Source organism: Egretta garzetta, unplaced genomic scaffold, assembly GCF_000687185.1.
Source record: "Egretta garzetta isolate BGI_Z169 unplaced genomic scaffold, ASM68718v1 scaffold209, whole genome shotgun sequence".
In the NCBI taxonomy this organism is placed as follows: Eukaryota; Metazoa; Chordata; class Aves; order Pelecaniformes; family Ardeidae; genus Egretta; species Egretta garzetta.
In genome coordinates, this window is record NW_009260839.1 from 3700277 (window position 1) to 3717982 (window position 17706).

Consider the following 17706-nt stretch of genomic DNA (forward strand, 5'->3'; position numbering starts at 1 on the left):
GTACGGGGCCGGGCACGGCTGCTGGGGCTGCCCATGGGCCCGGCGGTGGGGACGGTCCCTCCGAGATGGCTGCTGCAGGCGGTGTGCAGGATCCGTCTCTGAGGCTTGGGTGATGGTTTGTGCTGGGGGTGCCTGGGGGATGTGTCCTGGGGAGCACCGAAGCCTCTGCATCCCCGGGTGGGGCAAAGGGGCAGCTTTGCCATGCAGGGAAGCAAAACCCAACGCTTTTGTCTCTTCCCTGCATGGTGGGCTCTGCTCAGTGAGATGCCAACCTGACCTTAATTCCTCTCTCTTTGTTTCCCAGATCATGATCGAGTTCTGCCCAGGCGGGGCAGTGGATGCCACCATGCTGGGTGAGTGCAGCGTGCGGTGCGGGCTCTTCTCCGTGCTCGGGGCAATGCCCGCAAGGCATTTCCAGCCTTCTGACACCCTTTCAGGGGCAACCTTCAGACAGACAGCAGACATGGGTGCCCCAGCTTCTCCAGCTACCATTTCTCTCCCATGACTTTGCCTATTTTCATACCTGGAGCAGAAGGTGTGGCAGCCCTGGGGTGTTTCTAGAGCTGCTTTCATGTCCTTTTGTGATTTAAATGCTGCTGAGATCAGCAGATCACAAGGCATGGGGTGAAGGGAGAGTCTGGCTGGAGGGGAAAGATGGCTTTAAATATTTGTTTGCTGGAGGCACCGGGTGCTTGGGATCCCATTCCCAGAGCTTCCAAGGAAGGGCAGCAGGGCAGAGATGTTTAATCTGGGTGCCTGTCATGATGAATCTCCCAGGATCTCCTTGGTGACTTCGCTGCATGGTGTCAGTCATCTGGCGAAGCAGCACGAGCGTCCGAATAAACTGCAGTTTGCAGTAATTCCAGGAACCTTCCCATTTTTAACTCCTCCCTTCCACATAGAGCCTCTGGGACTGGGAGCGTGTGGGTGTTCCCCAAAAACGCCCTGGCTGGTGCCACAGCCCCTCTGTACCAGGGCTGTACAGACGCAGGGGAGGTGATGTCCCCTCGACAAGGCAAACATGAAGTTCTGACATCTGCTTGCCTGGAGCCCCTGGGACAGAGCCGTGTCTCCACGGGGGTCACTCCCTTTCAGCTCTGTATTTCCAAAGGCTTTGGTTTCTTTTTATTCCCAGCAAAAGTATGGACCTAAACTTGTCATCTTTGATTCAGCCCCTAAAACTTGTGCCTCATTAGGGATCATCTTTAAAGCAGGGCCAAATCACTGCAAGTAAAAGTACCTTTGCTGAAGTGCTGGAGCAAACGATGCCTTACCCTGGAAAACCTCAACCGGGGTGCCCTGTCTCTTGGTACACTAACACCCCCCTCCCCACCCCCCCCAAGCATTCATGGGGCTGTGTCAGTCTCTGGAGGACATGGGAGCTGGGGTGGGAAGGGGGTGCTTACAAAATGGTGAGCAAGTGGCCTGGCTGTAGTGCCACCACCCCCCGAGTAAGGGTCTGGTGGAGCTGGGGGTCAGAGCTCAGGAGTGCTCAGGGCATTAATGAATTCGGAGTTCTTGATGCTGCCTGTTCCACCTCCCCATCCGTACCAGCAACTGGCATTTACCTTTGAAATCTTCTGTATAAAACCTGTGGCTTGCTGCACCCCACTTTTGCCACATGCTCCAGGGAGAGTGAAAATCATCACCTTCCCCCAGAGAAAGGGACATCTCAGTGAGGAAGAGGAGGAGGAACAGAGTGGCTAACCTGGCATCCCTGAACCCGTGGTTAAGATCCTCGCCCTGAAACAACGTCTGTCCCAGTTGCTGGGGTCTGTCCGTCAGCCCTCATCCTGGCCGTGCAGTTTGGGCAGTTGGAATTGTCTGAGGCTTGGTCCGGTCTCCGTGTGCTCTGCTGTGCTGGAGGCAGGATCTGCGCTGCAAGGGGCTTGCAGAGGGAGAGAGGGAAGCTCAGACGATGCTAACCATCTGCACGTTTGATGGTTTGCAGAGCCATTGCCTTGGAAAGCAAAGTGAAGGTGGCTGGGCAGAGCTCAGCAGGGAGGTCACAGCAGTGGCCAAGCTTCAGAGATAGGGACGGACAGCAGGGTATGAGCTGGTGTGCTGGTACCCGGTGCCTGAAAAAACAGCTCAGTGGGTAGGATATCGCTGCTGAGTATTTTATTGCTTGTTGCTTTGGGAGATGGCATGTCCCACCTGGTGTACAGGGGGGTATGCTGCAGCTCTGCGCCAGGGGTAGCTCCCTGGGGGGCAAGAGCATGGGCCATGTACAGAGCTGCCGAGTGTTCACGCCTGCGTTCGACCCTGCTGCCGCCTGCAGCCAAGCTCAGCTCCCTCCTCTCTGCAGCATCGTCCCTGCACCAGGTGAGACCCAGCTTGCCTGCAGGGACCTGTTTCCCAAATCGGCAGGGAATGAACAGCTTGGACCCCCCTTGCAGGGGTGCCTGGCTCCCCCTCCTTGTCCCCCTCATCTGCTGTGCCTGGGCCAGTCAGCTCAGCCGTGCGTCCCCGGGAGAGAGCGGTAAACCAGCAGCTCCAAGCAGGCAGGCATTGCTCTGCAAATGCTGGCTAAGGGAATAAATTACTGTAACAAGCTGATTTGCATTGGTCTCCTGCTGCTTTGACACATGGACAGAGGTTTTTAAATGGTCTGCTGGGTAGCCTGTGCCTTTCTGCCGCTCAGGTGGAGCATCACTCGAATCCCCATCTTGTTTAATGCCTCTCTCCCTCCCCGCAGAGCTGGACCGGGGCCTGACCGAACCCCAGATTCAAGTGGTTTGCCGCCAGATGTTGGAAGCCCTCCATTACCTCCACAGCAAAAAGATCATCCACCGTGACCTGAAGGCAGGCAACGTGCTCCTCACCCAGGATGGGGACATCAAGCTCGGTGAGCCACCCGACAGCAGAGCACAGTGGGCGCTCGCTCGGCCGAGCTTGTTGGGAGAGTGGCCGTGGGCGATGGTGCTGCTTGGGACCATGTCACACCACGCTAATGACGAGCACGTGCTGCTGGGAGCTGGGGTGCAGTGTTCAGCCATGCCCGAGCGTGGCAGGGGATCGAGGGATGCTCTCTGCCTTCTGCCCTGCCTGTGGGATGCCAGCCCCATGGCTGCTGGCTGCTGAGCACGGGCAGGAGAAGGTGGGGGAGAACTTTGTGTTGTTTTGTGGGAGGCCAAATCTGCCATCAAACTGTGTGCCCTGCTTAGCCCCCAGCCGGGTGCCCAGACTCCCTGAGCTGCAGCCATGCTCAGGCCCTTGATGGACTTTTCGTGAATTTTTCATCCCTCTTTGAACTCAATTTTTATGCTTTTTGGCCTGCTGAGCATCCTGTGCAGGGTGCCAGTTGGCAGGGCTGGGAGCTGGAAGAATTCGTCTTATCTCCAGAGCAGGTCTGGTGGTGACAGGGTGAAATTTGCCAAAGGGTTGCTTTGCCAACTCTCTGTGGGCTCGCATTAAATTGGCATCCACCTACCTGCAGGAGGATAAGGTAGTTTTGTCTGTAGGGTCTGGTCAGAAAGGTGCAGATCTCTTTCTGGACCCTGATGAAGGGTGCTGGCAGCTGTGAGGTGTGTCTTGGGATGATGGAGACCAGCTAGCCTGGGAAGATGGAAACCTTTCTGTGGCCATGGGATCTGCTCTGACGTAAGAAATGCTCTGCTGTCTTGGGCCAAGGATGACCCACAGCCAGGGACACCCTGAGCCTGGGGTGCAGATGGGTAACAGCTCCTCCAGAGGTCATCAGGGCCATCTTGGAGAGCAAACTGACCTGGAGTGGGCTTGGTACCCTCTGAATCTTACCAATTCGGGTGGGGTTGGCTTCAGCAGCTCTCTACAGAAGAGACAAAATCAGAGAAAGGCATCACACAGTGGCTTCCGTGCATGGGGCTGAAGGGAAAGAAAGAATGCAACAGCGCTTAGGTTTTTCTGGTGTAAAATGAGACTTTGTGCTATGAAATAGCAGTAGTAATCTGCCACGGAGCTGCTTTTGTTTGTGGAAAAGATCTCAACTTTCCTCTAGATGTGCAGGGTTTGGGTTACAGCAGGTGTAGCTTGTTATGCCCCTGTCTTATAGTACATGGGAGGGGAAGGTCGCTGGTGGTTGCGTACCCAAAAGTAAATTTAATTTCTGATGCTCAGTTTAGAGGAGACAGCACGTTGTATCATGTTCTTGCCTTCAATGTGTGTTTGCTTTTAAATCTGCGTTTCAGCCAAGTGTGCTAATTCAGAAGGGTCGTTCAGTTTTCCTACGGCATCTAACGTTACTGCTCTTTGCAGCTGACTTTGGAGTGTCTGCCAAAAACATGAAAACCTTGCAGAAGCGAGACTCCTTCATTGGAACCCCTTACTGGTGAGTGAGCTGCTTGCTAAGAAATCCCATGTGCATGAGGAGTTTCGCTCTTCTGAAAATCAGGGTTGCTCAGAAACGGGGAGCTGGTGGCCTTTGGGATGTGTTGGACCACAGTGCCTTACTGACCATGGGTGGGAGAATTTTAAACAAGGAGTCTTGGCCAGCGGCCGCATGTGCAAGGGTATCCCTTGCCTGAAGGGAGCTGTGAGCAGCCTCGGTGGTGCGGGAGCGTTGCCCAGTGTCAGGGTGCTCTGAGCCGGCCAAGGGGCTGCCATGCTCCAGGCTTGGAGGAGTGAGGGACACACATGTGCTTGCGTGTGTGCGCTCACCGCTCCCCCCACCCCAGGGGGTGGAGTGGGCTTTGAAGCAGCTCCAAGCACATGGGAACGACTCCTCGCTCCAGAAATGCAATCTCTAAATCACCCGACTTGCTGAAGGAACGGAATCAGCGAGGATTAATTTATTGTCTGAAGCAACATCCGCGCCAGATGTCAATGGCCTGGGGGTTTCCACGGGCTGCCTGGGCTGTCTTGGTTGGTCTGTGGAAGAGGGAGGGGGTTGGACCCCTTAGAAAAGATGCTGCTTCTCCCGAAACCCAGAGCTGGGAGGAAAGGCTGGGTTTTGTGCAATGCTGCGGGTTATTTAAAGCATTTAATTGCTGCTGCAAGGCTCACACGCATGCCAGTGCTGTCATCCCTCCCCATCCCTGCCCCTTGCTCTGCCCCTTGCAGGATGGCCCCGGAGGTGGTGATGTGCGAGACCATGAAGGACACTCCATACGACTACAAGGCGGACATCTGGTCCCTGGGAATCACGCTGATCGAAATGGCCCAGATCGAGCCGCCCCATCACGAGAAATGAAGATTGCCAAGTCTGACCCCCCCACGCTCAGCTGCCCTTCCAAATGGTGAGGGCTTTTGGGCAGCAGAGTACACCCCTCCCAACTACGCAGTATCGAGCGAGAGAGGAAGTAGTCTCTTATAGCAGTAGTGTTTAATTTGAGAACCTAGAGTGGGATTCTAGCTGGATTCTAGGTGCGGTGGCGTGCTGGGGGCCCCCGGCGCTGCGGGCTGTGGGCAGGCTGCTCAGCGCTGCCCGTGCCGTGACAGTGCTGCCGGCTGAAGGCAGCACGGGGGGAGCTGCTGCCCACCCGCAGCCCTGCTGAAGCGAGGGTGATCCCATGGCTGTTTTCAAAACATCCTGGTTTTGTATGAAAGGCAGATTTTCCACTCAACCTGGATGTGGCCAAGAGCTCCAGAATTTCGTTCCTAGAGTCTGGAAAGCCTCTTCCCCATTTAAAAAAAATCCGATCGGTTCTTTTTTTTTTTTTTTTTTAATCATGACAAAACCTGTTGCACGATAGCCAGCAATGTATTACTGCGAGAGCACTGGAGTCGCAGGCGCTGCTGTGGCAGTTCAGGTAGCAGGCAGGAGCCCGCAGCCAAAACCCCGCAGGCAGCGTGGGAGCGCTTTCTGTGGAGCAGCTCGGAAGCCAGAATTGGATCAGGGCCGCACTCTGTATCTCAGAGCTGCGCTCTGCAGGCTGAGGGTGCCCTCCTATGGGGTTCCTGGTCCTTCACAGCCGTCCTTTCGCGCTGCGGCTGTGGGGACGGGCCCTGGAGCATCCTTGGCCACAAGCAGCTCCACCCACGGGCTCCCCATGGAGGATAACTGCTGGCATCCTCTCCTTGGCCCTGGGGAGCAGTGGCTGGTGCTCAGTCCCACAGTCTGTTGCCATCACAGGTAAGGCAAAATCTGGTCCCTCACTTGGCCACGTTGCTGATTCTCTTACAAATAATCAGAATAACTGAGCACAGGGTTCCCATGCTGGGAGTGAAACGGTGATTGCGGCTGGGTGCCAGCTGGGACACAACTTGCAAGGGATCGAGCAGACCCCTGTGGCGTTCGAGGCCTTTCCTTCTTCTGAGCTTCTTGCCAATGTATTTTAAGGTCCCTGGAGTTCAGAGACTTCCTGAAGACAGCACTGGACAAGAACCCGGAGACCCGTCCCAGTGCTGCCCAGCTGCTGGAGGTAGGGACCAGCACCAGCCCCTGGGCTGGCTGTGCGGCTGGGGGGTGTCTGCCTGGGGCTGTGAGTGTCTGAACCACTGTGTCTGTACAGCCTGATTCTCATTAAGGAAGGAAACAAAAAAAAAAGTGTTGGTGGGTCCTAGCCTCATTTCAGATTATTTTCCCCTTGTTTAGAAAGTTCATAGTACTTTTCAGACACTAAAATGCTCCAAAAAGGAACAGCAATATTTTTCCCTTTGGAGCAAACTGCAGAGCCCCTATGGACACCAGCTAGAATAGATGTGGCTCCTGTTGCCTAAAAATGTCCACACGGCAGACACCTTGGATTTTACCTGGTTATCACAGATTTAAATCCCACTCCTTTCCTTTCCTCCTGTCGCCTTATAGCAAAAGCCTGGAAGATGCTTTTCCCCACTGCCTGCAAACGCCCTCGCTCTGCACGGCTGGCACGCTGGCTGCACCCTTCCCTTCCTGCACTGGAGTCAGCGGGAGGAAGCGTGCAATGTGCTCTGCACACCTGGGGGACTCCCCAGCCTTTTGCCAAAGCTCAACACAAACACCCCACTGCGTGCACTGAGCAATCCGAGCCTGGTTTCGATTAAACCTTCCCCCACGCTCTGTTTGCACCCAGGGATCCTGCAGACCAGCTCCTGCCCCACTGCCAGCGGCACCTCGGGGGCTCGGACCTGCGCCCCAGAGCTCAGCCCACCCGTGGCGAGGGGGGGATGTCTCCTCTGCAGCAAGAGCCCCTTGTTTAAATGCAGCTGGTGCTCTCCTTTGGGGGATGTTGACATAAAGCAGCTTTGCAGAGCACCACACTTTGAGCATCTGTGTGCAGAGCTGGTGGTTAATCTCAGCATTGTTTTCTCTCTTGTTCTTTCTCATACGTGCAGCACGTATCTGTAAATTAATTTATGGGCTTAAGCCTGGTGACACTGGCAAGAACCACATCCTTAGGTCTTTGCAGTTGTTTAAAAGAAAGAAGTGGTCCTCACCGTCGCCATCCCATGTGCTAATTCAGCCACAAGGTCCAGTTTTTGGCCACCTCACACGTGTGCCTTGTTCTTGGCTTTTCAGCATCCCTTCGTCAGCAAGGTGACCAGCAACCGGGCCCTGCGCGAGCTGGTGGCCGAGGCCAAGGCTGAGGTGATGGAAGAGATTGAGGACAGTCGGGATGAAGCAGAAGAAGATGACTCGTCAGAGTCTGCCTCGGTGAGCACTCCTGGCCCATGTTTGCTGGTGCGGCTGTGGTGGAGAAAAGAGCCCAGCAACTTTTCTCAGCGCCAAAAGGCTGGTTTGTGGCTGTTCTGGGCCCCATCAGGTGGAGGGAGAAGTGGTTTCTTGGGCAGGGAGGGGCTGTTTTTCGGTGGCTGCCAAGGGCACAGAAATAATGATGCTGGTGTGTGGCCCAGCTGCCCACTTGCAGGAGGGGCTTGCAAAAAGTTTAAAAAAAAAAAAAAAGTGAAAACCAGGCCCTGGTGCAGGCTGGAGAGGCTGGAGTAGAAGCCACGCCAGCAGCATGTGGTGCAGCAGCGAGGCACCACCAGCCCTGGGAGGGAGTCGGGCAAACCTGGCCCTGGGCTGGGCTCTGTGGAGGGAACAGCATGGGGCTGCCTGGGCGGCTTTGCTGGGGGAGGTGCCCTGATCTCCCTCATCTGTGGCAAAGGACGGCGATTAATCCACAGTGGAATTAGCCATGGGAAAAGGGGTTCAATATGCAAACTCCTAGGCTGCCTCTTTAAGAATTTGCAGGTCCTGGCGCTGTTTCCTTCCAGTCAGTGTCCTCAGCCCTTGGGATGACAAACGTAGAGAAAGATAGAAGTATCCCAGGACAGATGTCCTAAAAGGGAAGATTTCGTCCCAGTAATTCTTTAGCTGCGGGTGACTTTGCTCTGAAGTGTGGGGCATTGCAACTCTTGCAGCTGTGTTAAAGCGGTGATGCAAAACCCAACTCCGTCTCTTTGCTGCCATTCCAGCCCCCTGGAAAGCACAAGCGGGACCCCTCTGAGGCAAGTCAGATGAGTTTTGATGGGGAGAAGCCTCCGGACTCTTCCTCACCTAAGGCAGTGAATGGGCCTGTGGGGACTGGCAAAGACACCACAGATGGACAAATCAATCGAGTCTCAGATGAAGGGATAAGCAATGACAATGACAAACTGGAGAGCAACCACTCCACAAAACCCCTTGCCAGCTCTGCCTCCTCTGGCCCAGAGGATGGGAGAGCCACTTCAGGCACCCAGGGCAAGCCAGACATCATCTCACAGCCTGGACGGCTGAGTAACCCAACGGAGGGGGAGAAGCAGCCTGGACCAGGCAGCAAGGAGCGAAAGAGCATCGGGGAGCGACCGGAGAGCAGCCACCTGGAGAACTTCATGGAGGAGAAGCTTGCCAACGGGAGCTTGGATCCTCCGGCACTGTTCCCCAGCAGCCGGTCCAAAGGGGATTCAGATTCTGGCAGCACTTCAGCCTCTGAAAGCATGGACCTCACCATCTCCCTGTCTGCCGATCTGTCCCTCAACAGAGAGAGTGGCTCCATCTCCCTGAAGGTGAGAGTGGTGGGCAGAGGGTGTGGGGAAGGAAGGGAGGCAAGCCCCTGTTAAAAAGTGCTGAGGTTTTTTTCCTTTTTTAGCCGAGTCCCTGAAATTCAGACCCTTCCCTTGAGAGGCTTTGCACATGCATGCATCGGCCATAGCCCCTTAAACTCCTTCCTAAGAAGGCAGCGTGCTGTGCTCTGGATGGGGTTGATCTTTGACTGCAGGAGGAGAAAGTGAGCTACCCCTAGTCTGCCCTGTGCCTGAAGGTGGGGAGCAGGGAACGCAGGAAAGGGCAGAGGCTGGATGAAGACAGAGGGTCCAGGAATCTTGCTTTAGCACGATGCTAAAGACCACCCAGGTGCCACCCGGTGCTATTTGGCGAGATAGCTGGAAAGGCTGGCCGCAGCACTTGCGATGAGAGTGCCCAGGCTTGGAGCTCGCAAATAGACACAGGGCCAGCAAGGAGGGAGGAAGCCCATCTCCAGGCAAAGCCTTTGATGGTTTTGTTTTCCTCGTCTATGGGACGCCTGTCCCAGCTGGGCTCAGGGCGGCACAGCGCGTGGTGCTGGGTTAAGCTGTGCCATGGGTGTGTGGCATGTCCTCAAGTGAAGGAGAAGCTCTTGGTGGAGCTGCTGCAGGTACATGTGTCCTCTGCTGTCCCAGGCAACTGAAATCTAATGGAAGTCCGATGTTTTGTAGCTATTTTGGGTCCCTGAGAAGTGTGAAGTAACTGTGCTGCTCGCCTGATTTGTGCAGTTGTACACAGTCAGAGCAAGGACAAGTATGAAACCGAAAATGTGGTTTCCTAAATGTTATCCATTGCCCATTACTGTGCTGCTCTCTCTTACAACACCTAGCCCAAGGAGAAAGCTTATTTGGGCTGGTTCCTCTCTCAGTTTTTCCAACCTGCCATACATCTGGCCTGGTTTGTGTCAGCAGTGACTTGCACAGAGACCTCCCAGGCTTCTTGGCTGTTGCTAAGGCTTTCTGGAGGCTGGGAATGCTTGTGAGCCAGAGGCAGCCAGGTCAGCACAGAGGAAGAGGCAAAATAACTGGAATGATATTTGCTGAGCTTCAGAAGACATGTGTGTGACTTCAGGGGGCAGAGTGACATTGCACAAGATCTTTATCCAATTGCCTGCATGAGTGATAGCTTCCCGGCACAGAAATGTGCCTGAAAACCATTCTCGGCAAAACTTTCCTCCCCTCCTGTCTCCTGCTGTGATCATGAGCGCCAGCATCCCCCACAGGAGCCTGCAATCAATGTGGATTCCTAATGAGGGAAGTGTGACGCTCTTGCATAGCAATTTGCCCCTCCTCACTGCCTTTCCCATGACACCTGGTCTCCTTGAGGCCAGCCAAGGTTGAATATGATGCCAGATGTGTCATTGGTCTCCCCAGTTGGTCCCCCAGGAAGGGAAAGGAGCTTTTAGGGGTTTACAGGGAGTAAGTCTCAAAGAGATCGTCGTGTTAGATCACAGTTTGAATTGCCCCAGCCAGAGGCAATGCTCAGAACAAAATAAATGGCATCTCTCCAAGCAAGGCGTTGAGACAGAGCTGTTCTCCAGGAGTGATGTTGGGCCCTGGGAAAGATGCCCTGCTGACGCCTCTGCTTTGCCCAGTGAGCTGGGGGGGGTCTGGGGGGGTGCCAGGCTGTGCTGCTCCCTCCTCACCCAGGCTCCTTGCCCAGCCTTAGCTTCGTGGGGTTAAACTCCCCTGCTCTGCCCTTGCTTGTGTTCCTGGTGCTGCTGGATCGCATGCGCAGGGTGCCGGGCAGGTTGCAGCAAGAGAAGGGGCAGCAAAGAGTTAAACCACTTCTGGTTGTAAACATTAACTATTACATGCTTTTTATCACGGGCTACACTGAAAAGTTAAGGTGACTCTTTCATTACCAGACTCTTTGTCCAGTTGCTTAGAGTTTAGTCCAATTAAAAAAAAAAAGTTTTGGCAAAAAGTATCCAGGTCTTTTTTTTTTTTTTTCTTTTTTTAGAAGGATTAGGGATAAGAAAGCTACAGGTGAGTTTGGGAGTTTCTCTGGCTTCCCCATTGCAGCAAGCTCTCCAGGGGCTTGCTCTGGGTCTTGCAGGCTCATGTGAAGCCCTTCTGCCATCTTTTACGTCTGTAATGGTCATCACAGTAAGAGCAAGACGACTTCAGGGAGCCTTTGCTCATTCCACCACTGTGCTTTCCCTGTAGGACTGCACGATTCAAGTTGTTCATATCCCTTTTTTTTTTTTTTTTTTTTTTGTCAAAGAAACTGAGTCCCTGGTTGCAGTCCTTCAGCCCGGTGTGGGCTACTGGCCCTGCGGAGGGCGGCTGACCTGCTGCGGCACTGTTGGGAGAGGACGTGGTGCTCCTGGCACTTGTCCCTCCCTATGCTAATGGAAGTGAGCCTGGGCTGTGCTGTGCAGGGGTCACTGTAAGGGGCTCAGAGCTGGTTGTGATTAGCAAAATATTGTAATGAGGGCCAGAGGGACACGAGTACTGAGCCTTTGGGCAGGGCTGGCTTGCTGCCCCGTGGCTCCATCTGCGATGCGGGGGCCTCGCCTGCCTCGCACCTGCAGGCATGTGGGGGTACCTGTGGGTCGGGTGTCCCAGCAGCTTTGAGAGGAAACCTTGCAAGCTTCACGCTGTGTGCTTCACGGCACTGCAGTTCAGGGGGTTCCAGCATCCCCCATCAAGCTTTGCTTTAGCTGGACATGGAGAGGGAAGGGTCTTCAGGTTTGTCTCAGATTGTCTCTCCTCCAGGTCAGGTTTCTGCAGGGTGGAATTCACACTGTGCTGCGGCGTGGTAGCAAAGGCTGCATGGCTGGAATGGCAGCTCCAAAAATGGCAGCTCCAAATCTGCCAAGGATTTTCTTTTTTTCTTTTTTTTTTCCCTACTCTCAATGTGGTTTCCTTGCTTATGTCCTTCATTAGTAACAGCATGAAAATTGCTCTGAGGCTTCCCCCAGCTGTAGCACCCCATGCAGCAAGCCGGGGAGCCACTTCACGGCCTCCTCCTTTCTTCCCCTGCTGAAGTCAGGATTCCCGCCTGCCCAAGAAAAAAGAGGTGAGCGTCACCACCTCAAAGATCATCAGTGAGGATGAGAAGAAGGATGAAGAGATGAGATTTCTCAGGCAAGTGGGTCACTGGGATGGAGGGAGGGCAGGGCGCCAAGCCGGGGCAGGGTTTTCTTCTCTGCAAGCAAATCCAGGAGCGACCTAAAGTCCTCTCAGTTTTCTGTCTTGGTCCCACCTGGATAGCACAAGTGTCCAGTGTGGACATCACTTCTTTTCACCTTTCCTTGGCTGACAGAGGGCTTGCTATACCACATAAGCTGAGCTCTGTTTGCATGCAGCGGAATGAGGGATACATTCTGGGATGAGATGCAGCAAGGCTGTGGCAAGGGAAGCTTGTGCTGTGGCTGGCTCTGTCCTCTGGGGATGACTGAATGGGTCTCCAGGGCTGTAGATGTGCTGGCTCAATGGAAATAAATAAGCACAGCAATCTTCTCAAGATTCTCCTGTTCCTTTTGTTTTGTATCTCCTCAGACTTCGTTAACAGAAAGGCCAAGAGGGCTGTAAACTCCTTGAGCATCACTTAATATTCATGGGTGCATCCTTCCTGCCTCCTTTGCAGATCTCACAGCTTTCAGAGCTCCATGACCTATTCTCAGGGAGAGAAACTGCAGTTTCTAGCTTTGTTACTATCAGTAGCAGCACTAAAATGAAAAGGCCTATAAAATAATTAAAATACAAATTGTTTTGCTTGATGGCCTGCTGTAGACTCCCTCGTGCTGCTCTGAGGAACTCACTGAGAATACAGTTTGTCCCTGTGGCAGCCTTATTCCTAGGCCCTAATATCTGATAAGTGCAGAAGCTCGTTAGCTGCTCAGTTTTACGTGAGAAGCGTGTATAATCCCAATATAACACAGGGAGCACATGTATTACCATGCAGGGAATTTGCAGCCACAGCTGCTTTCTCCTGCTCTTCTCAGATGTGGTGACAACCCTGAAAAGAGGCTCCTCTTTCATTTTTACATAGTGCCTGCTCTGTCTGGGGGATGGGGGAAGGGATGGAGAGGCTTGGGTTGGGAAGCATTGAGTTCCTGAGCACCTTTTGGGAGAAGTGATTACTCCCTTGGGACTAGCTAGTGGGGGCACAATCAGCTCTCCTGGCACCTTGATTTGCACGTAAGGGACTTGTTTCTGGTATTTGGGAACACAGCAAGATCTTGATCTGAAGGCTAGCTTGGAAGAGAGCACATCGTGTTGTGCCAGTTGATTTAATGGGGCTTGAGTTTGTTTTGAAAGAAGAAAGCGTTCCAAAGGGCTTTTCCCAGGAGGGCCCCCAGAGAGGGCTGTGCTCGATGTGTAAGGGTAATGCACAGCGGCGGAGGTCACGGTGGGGATCCTGCACGGGGAAACTGCTGCTGCTGGTCCTTTCGCATGGTACGTCAGCGATTTCCAGCTGGGTCAGGCACAAATGTGGCAGGCGGGCTCAAACACAACGGTCTGAGCAGAGGCTCCCTTTCACTGAATGTGAAGCTGGATGAGGGGAGCAATGCAATGCTGTGGTAGATAAGTCAGAATTTGGGAAAAATGCTCTTTCTGCCACCCAGGCATGAGCAAGAAGGGGTGCGGAGCGCAGGGGCCGTGCCAGGGCAGCGCCAGCTTGGCCTGAGCTGTGTTTTGAAGACCAGTGTGCACCAATTCAGCTGGCAGAATGGGTATTTTGGGTGCTAACTGGGAGAGCATTGCCTGCAGCATCACCTTAGGAGCCTTGACAGGGCTTGTTTGAGAAGCTGTGAATGCTAATAGGCCATATTTGCGAAAACTGACAGTTTGCCAACAGTTGCCATAATTAGCATCCTGCTTCCTCACAGTGCTCTGGTGTCAGGGAGCCCAAGAGCGCACCAGTCAGTTGGCATTTACCTCCTGCCTGTGCTCAAAGCAAGTGGCAGGGCGCTACGGGATGGCTGTGCGGCTTACATTCCCTGCTGGAATGATCTGGGTATTGATTCTGCCATCTCCGCTCAGGCACATGGCTCTGAAGCTGTCTGACTCCGTATTTCTCTCTCCCGCTCCATTTTAACCCTCTGCAGGCGCCAGGAACTGCGGGAGCTGCGTCTCCTTCAGAAGGAGGAGCACCGAAACCAGGCCCAGCTCAACAGCAAACACCAGCTGCAGCTGGAGCAGATGCTCAGGCGCTTCGAGCAAGAAATGGCGGTACGTCAGCAGGGAGGGGGCAGCTCCCCGCGTCTGCTGGTTGGACTTCTCCCCTGCAGATGCCCTGCACGCCCCCCCCTCGTGGGGCAATGCTCTCTGGGTTGCAGCAGTCCTGGGGCATAATGTCTGGAGAGAGCAGGACCACCAAGGAACTCCCCTTTGGGATTTGAGGGATGGGTTGTGTTTGTGGAGGACAGAGCCTTTTGTGGGCGTTCAGCACGTGCAGCCTGCGGCTTGGGAAGCGCTGACTGCCGTTGCCTGGCATGGTGTAGCGGGAGATGTATTCTGGACTTTCCTTCTTCGGTGATCATTTCTTGTACATCTGTTCACCACTACTGTGAGAAACAGTTTATAGCGCTGTTGTATTTCGAAGAAAAAAGTCCTTTAAATAAGAAAGCGGTGTGAATAGAATGTGAGAGCAGGAAAACTAGCAAGTCCGAGTATAAATTGAATAAAGATAAACTAGGCTTACATTCATAGTCCCTCGGTGGGCAGCTTACCTTGAAGTAAAATAATTTTGTAGGTCCCTTTAAAGCTTTTGTGAGCCATCTTTTAAATACCCCTTTATTAATTCACCTAGTGTGTGCGCCTGGTAACCCCATCCCCTCGCAGCAGGCTGGGAGCCATCACTTATTCATGTCTTCTGTTATATTTCTAAAGTCTTGACATGCCACGTCTGTGAATTCCCATCTTAGCGAGTCACTTCTCATTTGTGAGATTTACTCAGTGCAATGCGCAAAAGCCCCAAACCTGTGTCCTTTGCCCTTCCTCTGGGGCAGCTTGCAGCCCACTCCCATGGCTGCCCCTGTGCTCCATCCCTGCTGCTCGCAGGGGGGCAGAGATCGGACACAAGGGTGCTGTTGGAGCGCAGTGCCCTCAAATTTGGAAATCCTGGTCTGCAGAGAAAGAACGGTTACACTTGAGCTTCGCGGCCTGCTAATATTTGTCCAGGGCCATGGGTCCCAGTGGGGTGATCCCAGATCAGGATGTAAGCAAGGAAAAAGGGTTGAAGTAGACCAGAACAAATGCAAAGATGCTTTGGGCTCACTCTGGAGCTGACTCTGCCCTGTGTGCTTCACGGGGCATTATTTGGAAATCGCTCTCCTCTGTGTTTAATAAAGAGGCTCAGTTCACACCCTTCTCCCCCCCCTTTTTTTTTCTTCTTTTTTTTTTTTTCTTTTAAACTTTTGGAAGGAAATGAAGCACAGAGGAGGCTGAGGTTGACCTCTGTTCCCTTCCCATACAGACAAAGAAGAAGTTCTATGACACCGAACTGGAAAACCTCGAACGGCAGCAGAAGCAGCAGATTGAGAAGATGGAACAAGATCACTCGCTGCGCCGGCGGGAGGAGGCCAAGCGCATTCGCCTGGAGCAGGAGCGGGACCATGTCAAATTCCTGGAGCAGTTGAAGCAGATGAAGAAGGAGGTAAAAACGGGGATAGGGTGAAAGAAAGCTGGTTTTCTGCATCTGTTTCTTCCAGGAAAGCTTCAGCGTTTCTCCGTAGCAGAACTTGAGAGGGAAGTAGTTGGTGGTAGTTTAGCAGGAAGCTCTTGCTTTTCTTTAGTATAGTTGGGTGTTCCCTGAGGTCCGTCTGTTTAGCGGTATTAGGTGGGGCTGTTCTTGGCCTAAAATTATCTGCTGATAAATATCGTTTCCCTCCCCAAAGGTCAAGAATGAGGTTGAGAAGCTGCCACGGCAACAGCGCAAAGGGAACATGAAGGTGAAGATGGATGACTTTGCCCAGAAAAAACAAACCATGGTAAGGCTGAGAGAAGACTGCCACAACTCCAGGACTGGGAAATGTGTAGCAGACACAAGCATCCTCCCTCCTTGAGGGATTGGCAGTTTTTAAAATACCACCAGATGCTTTTCAAGTTGCAGCAGAAGGAGGGCTCATGGTGGTACTGCTGTTTTCTTCCAGGAGCAGGAGTTTTTGGCCAAGCAGAAGGAGGACCTGGAGCTAGCCATGAAGAATATAACCGCCCAGAACAAGAAAGAGATCTGCGACAAAGAACGCGAGTGCCTGAACAAAAAACAGCAGCTCATGAGAGGTGGGTGGCAAAGGCTGAAAAGGAGGAAAGCAAATGCTGTAACGATGGGTTTATCCAACGCTGGCTCTTCCCACGCAACAGATGCTGTGACAGAGTTGCAAGCTGGCAGGATAGGATTTAGAAAAAAAAGCCTTGCCAGATCCTGTCTAAATGTTTAGCAATAATAATACTTAGTGCTTTAATCTTCAAAGCGCTTTGCAAATACGAACCAATTAGGCTTCATAATTGCAAGAAATGATTCTCTGATACGGTTTGCAACCAATTTCTCTTGGAAAACAGGAGGTGAACGATCACCTCCCACATCTGCTGTACTGCTCCCGTGTGTAGGGATCGCTTGTGCTTGGGATGTTGCGTCTGATCAGGGGGCCAGGGTGGGCTGTCTCCTGACCGTTCTCCCTTCCTCAGACCGGGAGGCGTGCATCTGGGATCTCGAAGAGCATCAGCAACAGGAGAAACACCAGCTTGTCAAGCAGCAGCTAAAGGACCAGTATTTCCTGCAGAGGCACGAGTTGCTCCGGAAGCACGAGAAGGTGAAGAGTTAGTGCCTTCCTACGCCGGTGCTGGTTGGCAGGGTGCCTGGGTGTCCCCAAAAGGGATGTTCCCCTTCCAGCCTGTAAGTGGGGGGTGGAGGGTGGGTTAGGAGTTAAGGGATTTGGTCATTAGTAGTGAAAAGGGACCAGAATAATGCTCAGGTTCAGCCTGCTTGCTTGGGACATATATTCTGTGCTGCACGCATTTAACGTACAAGAAGCAGTTGTGAATTTTGGGGGCTTTTCTGGAAACCTGTCACTGTCCAGTATGCGGGATGATGGATTCTCAGAGCAGCAAGTGGAGGACTGGCACATCTCATGGTCATTTCTGCTTCCTTCCAGCTCCCTTCTCTGCTTTCACAGCATGTTCAGTAGCTGCCCTCACTTCTTTTTCCCCTTGGAGCTGCCTGTTACCAGCCACCTCCATGCACCTCCCAGCTCTGCTCTCCAGCTCTCTTGGCTCTCCTCAGCACTTTCTCATTGGCCTGAGGTGTCTCTCTTCCTCTGATACCTGTCCCTTGGCTGTTGCAGGAAAGGGAGCAAATGCAGCGATACAACCAGCGCATGTTAGAGCAGCTGAAAATTCGGCAGCAGCAGGAGAAAGCCCGGCTCCCCAAAATCCAGCGGAGCGAAGGAAAGACACGCATGGCCATGTACAAGAAGAGCCTTCACATCCACTCCAGCGGGAGCGCATCTGAGCAGCGGGAGAAGATAAAACAGGTCAGGTCCTGCAAAGGGCTGAGGCTTGGCTAGGGGCTGAAGTGCTTTGCTGGCCTACTGGCAGAAGGGAAGTTGGAAAAAGGCAACTGTTCCCAAATTTCTAACCCTCGGCAGGGAGTCAGAGGTCTTTTGCTTTCGTGGCATCAGGTGTGGTTTTCAGCGCTGCTTCCACTGTGACTAGCGCTGGGAAGCATCCTCGGGGCTTTTCTTTCTTTCCTATTTAATAGTGCAAGCTGGCCAGTCTCTTGACGGGCTTCAGAGATCAGAGTGATGCTGCCTACACATGCCCCTGCTTTTTTCTCCTCCAGTTTGCTCAGCA

The 17706-nt window shown here is 53.3% G+C and overlaps 1 protein-coding gene across 1 annotated transcript in view; it reads left to right on the forward strand.

Annotated features, from left to right (window-relative positions):
* The window catches only part of STK10 (serine/threonine kinase 10), a 42639-nt gene that overhangs the window by 21368 nt on the left and 3565 nt on the right, over positions 1 to 17706 (forward strand). The window contains 16 exon segments of the mRNA XM_035902486.1: positions 305 to 353; positions 2699 to 2848; positions 4237 to 4309; positions 5041 to 5162; positions 5165 to 5216; positions 6260 to 6341; positions 7418 to 7552; positions 8317 to 8886; positions 11900 to 11994; positions 13962 to 14085; positions 15332 to 15511; positions 15753 to 15845; positions 16008 to 16137; positions 16543 to 16667; positions 17199 to 17387; positions 17696 to 17704. Coding sequence (XP_035758379.1) covers positions 305 to 353; positions 2699 to 2848; positions 4237 to 4309; positions 5041 to 5162; positions 5165 to 5216; positions 6260 to 6341; positions 7418 to 7552; positions 8317 to 8886; positions 11900 to 11994; positions 13962 to 14085; positions 15332 to 15511; positions 15753 to 15845; positions 16008 to 16137; positions 16543 to 16667; positions 17199 to 17387; positions 17696 to 17704 — 2178 coding nt within the window.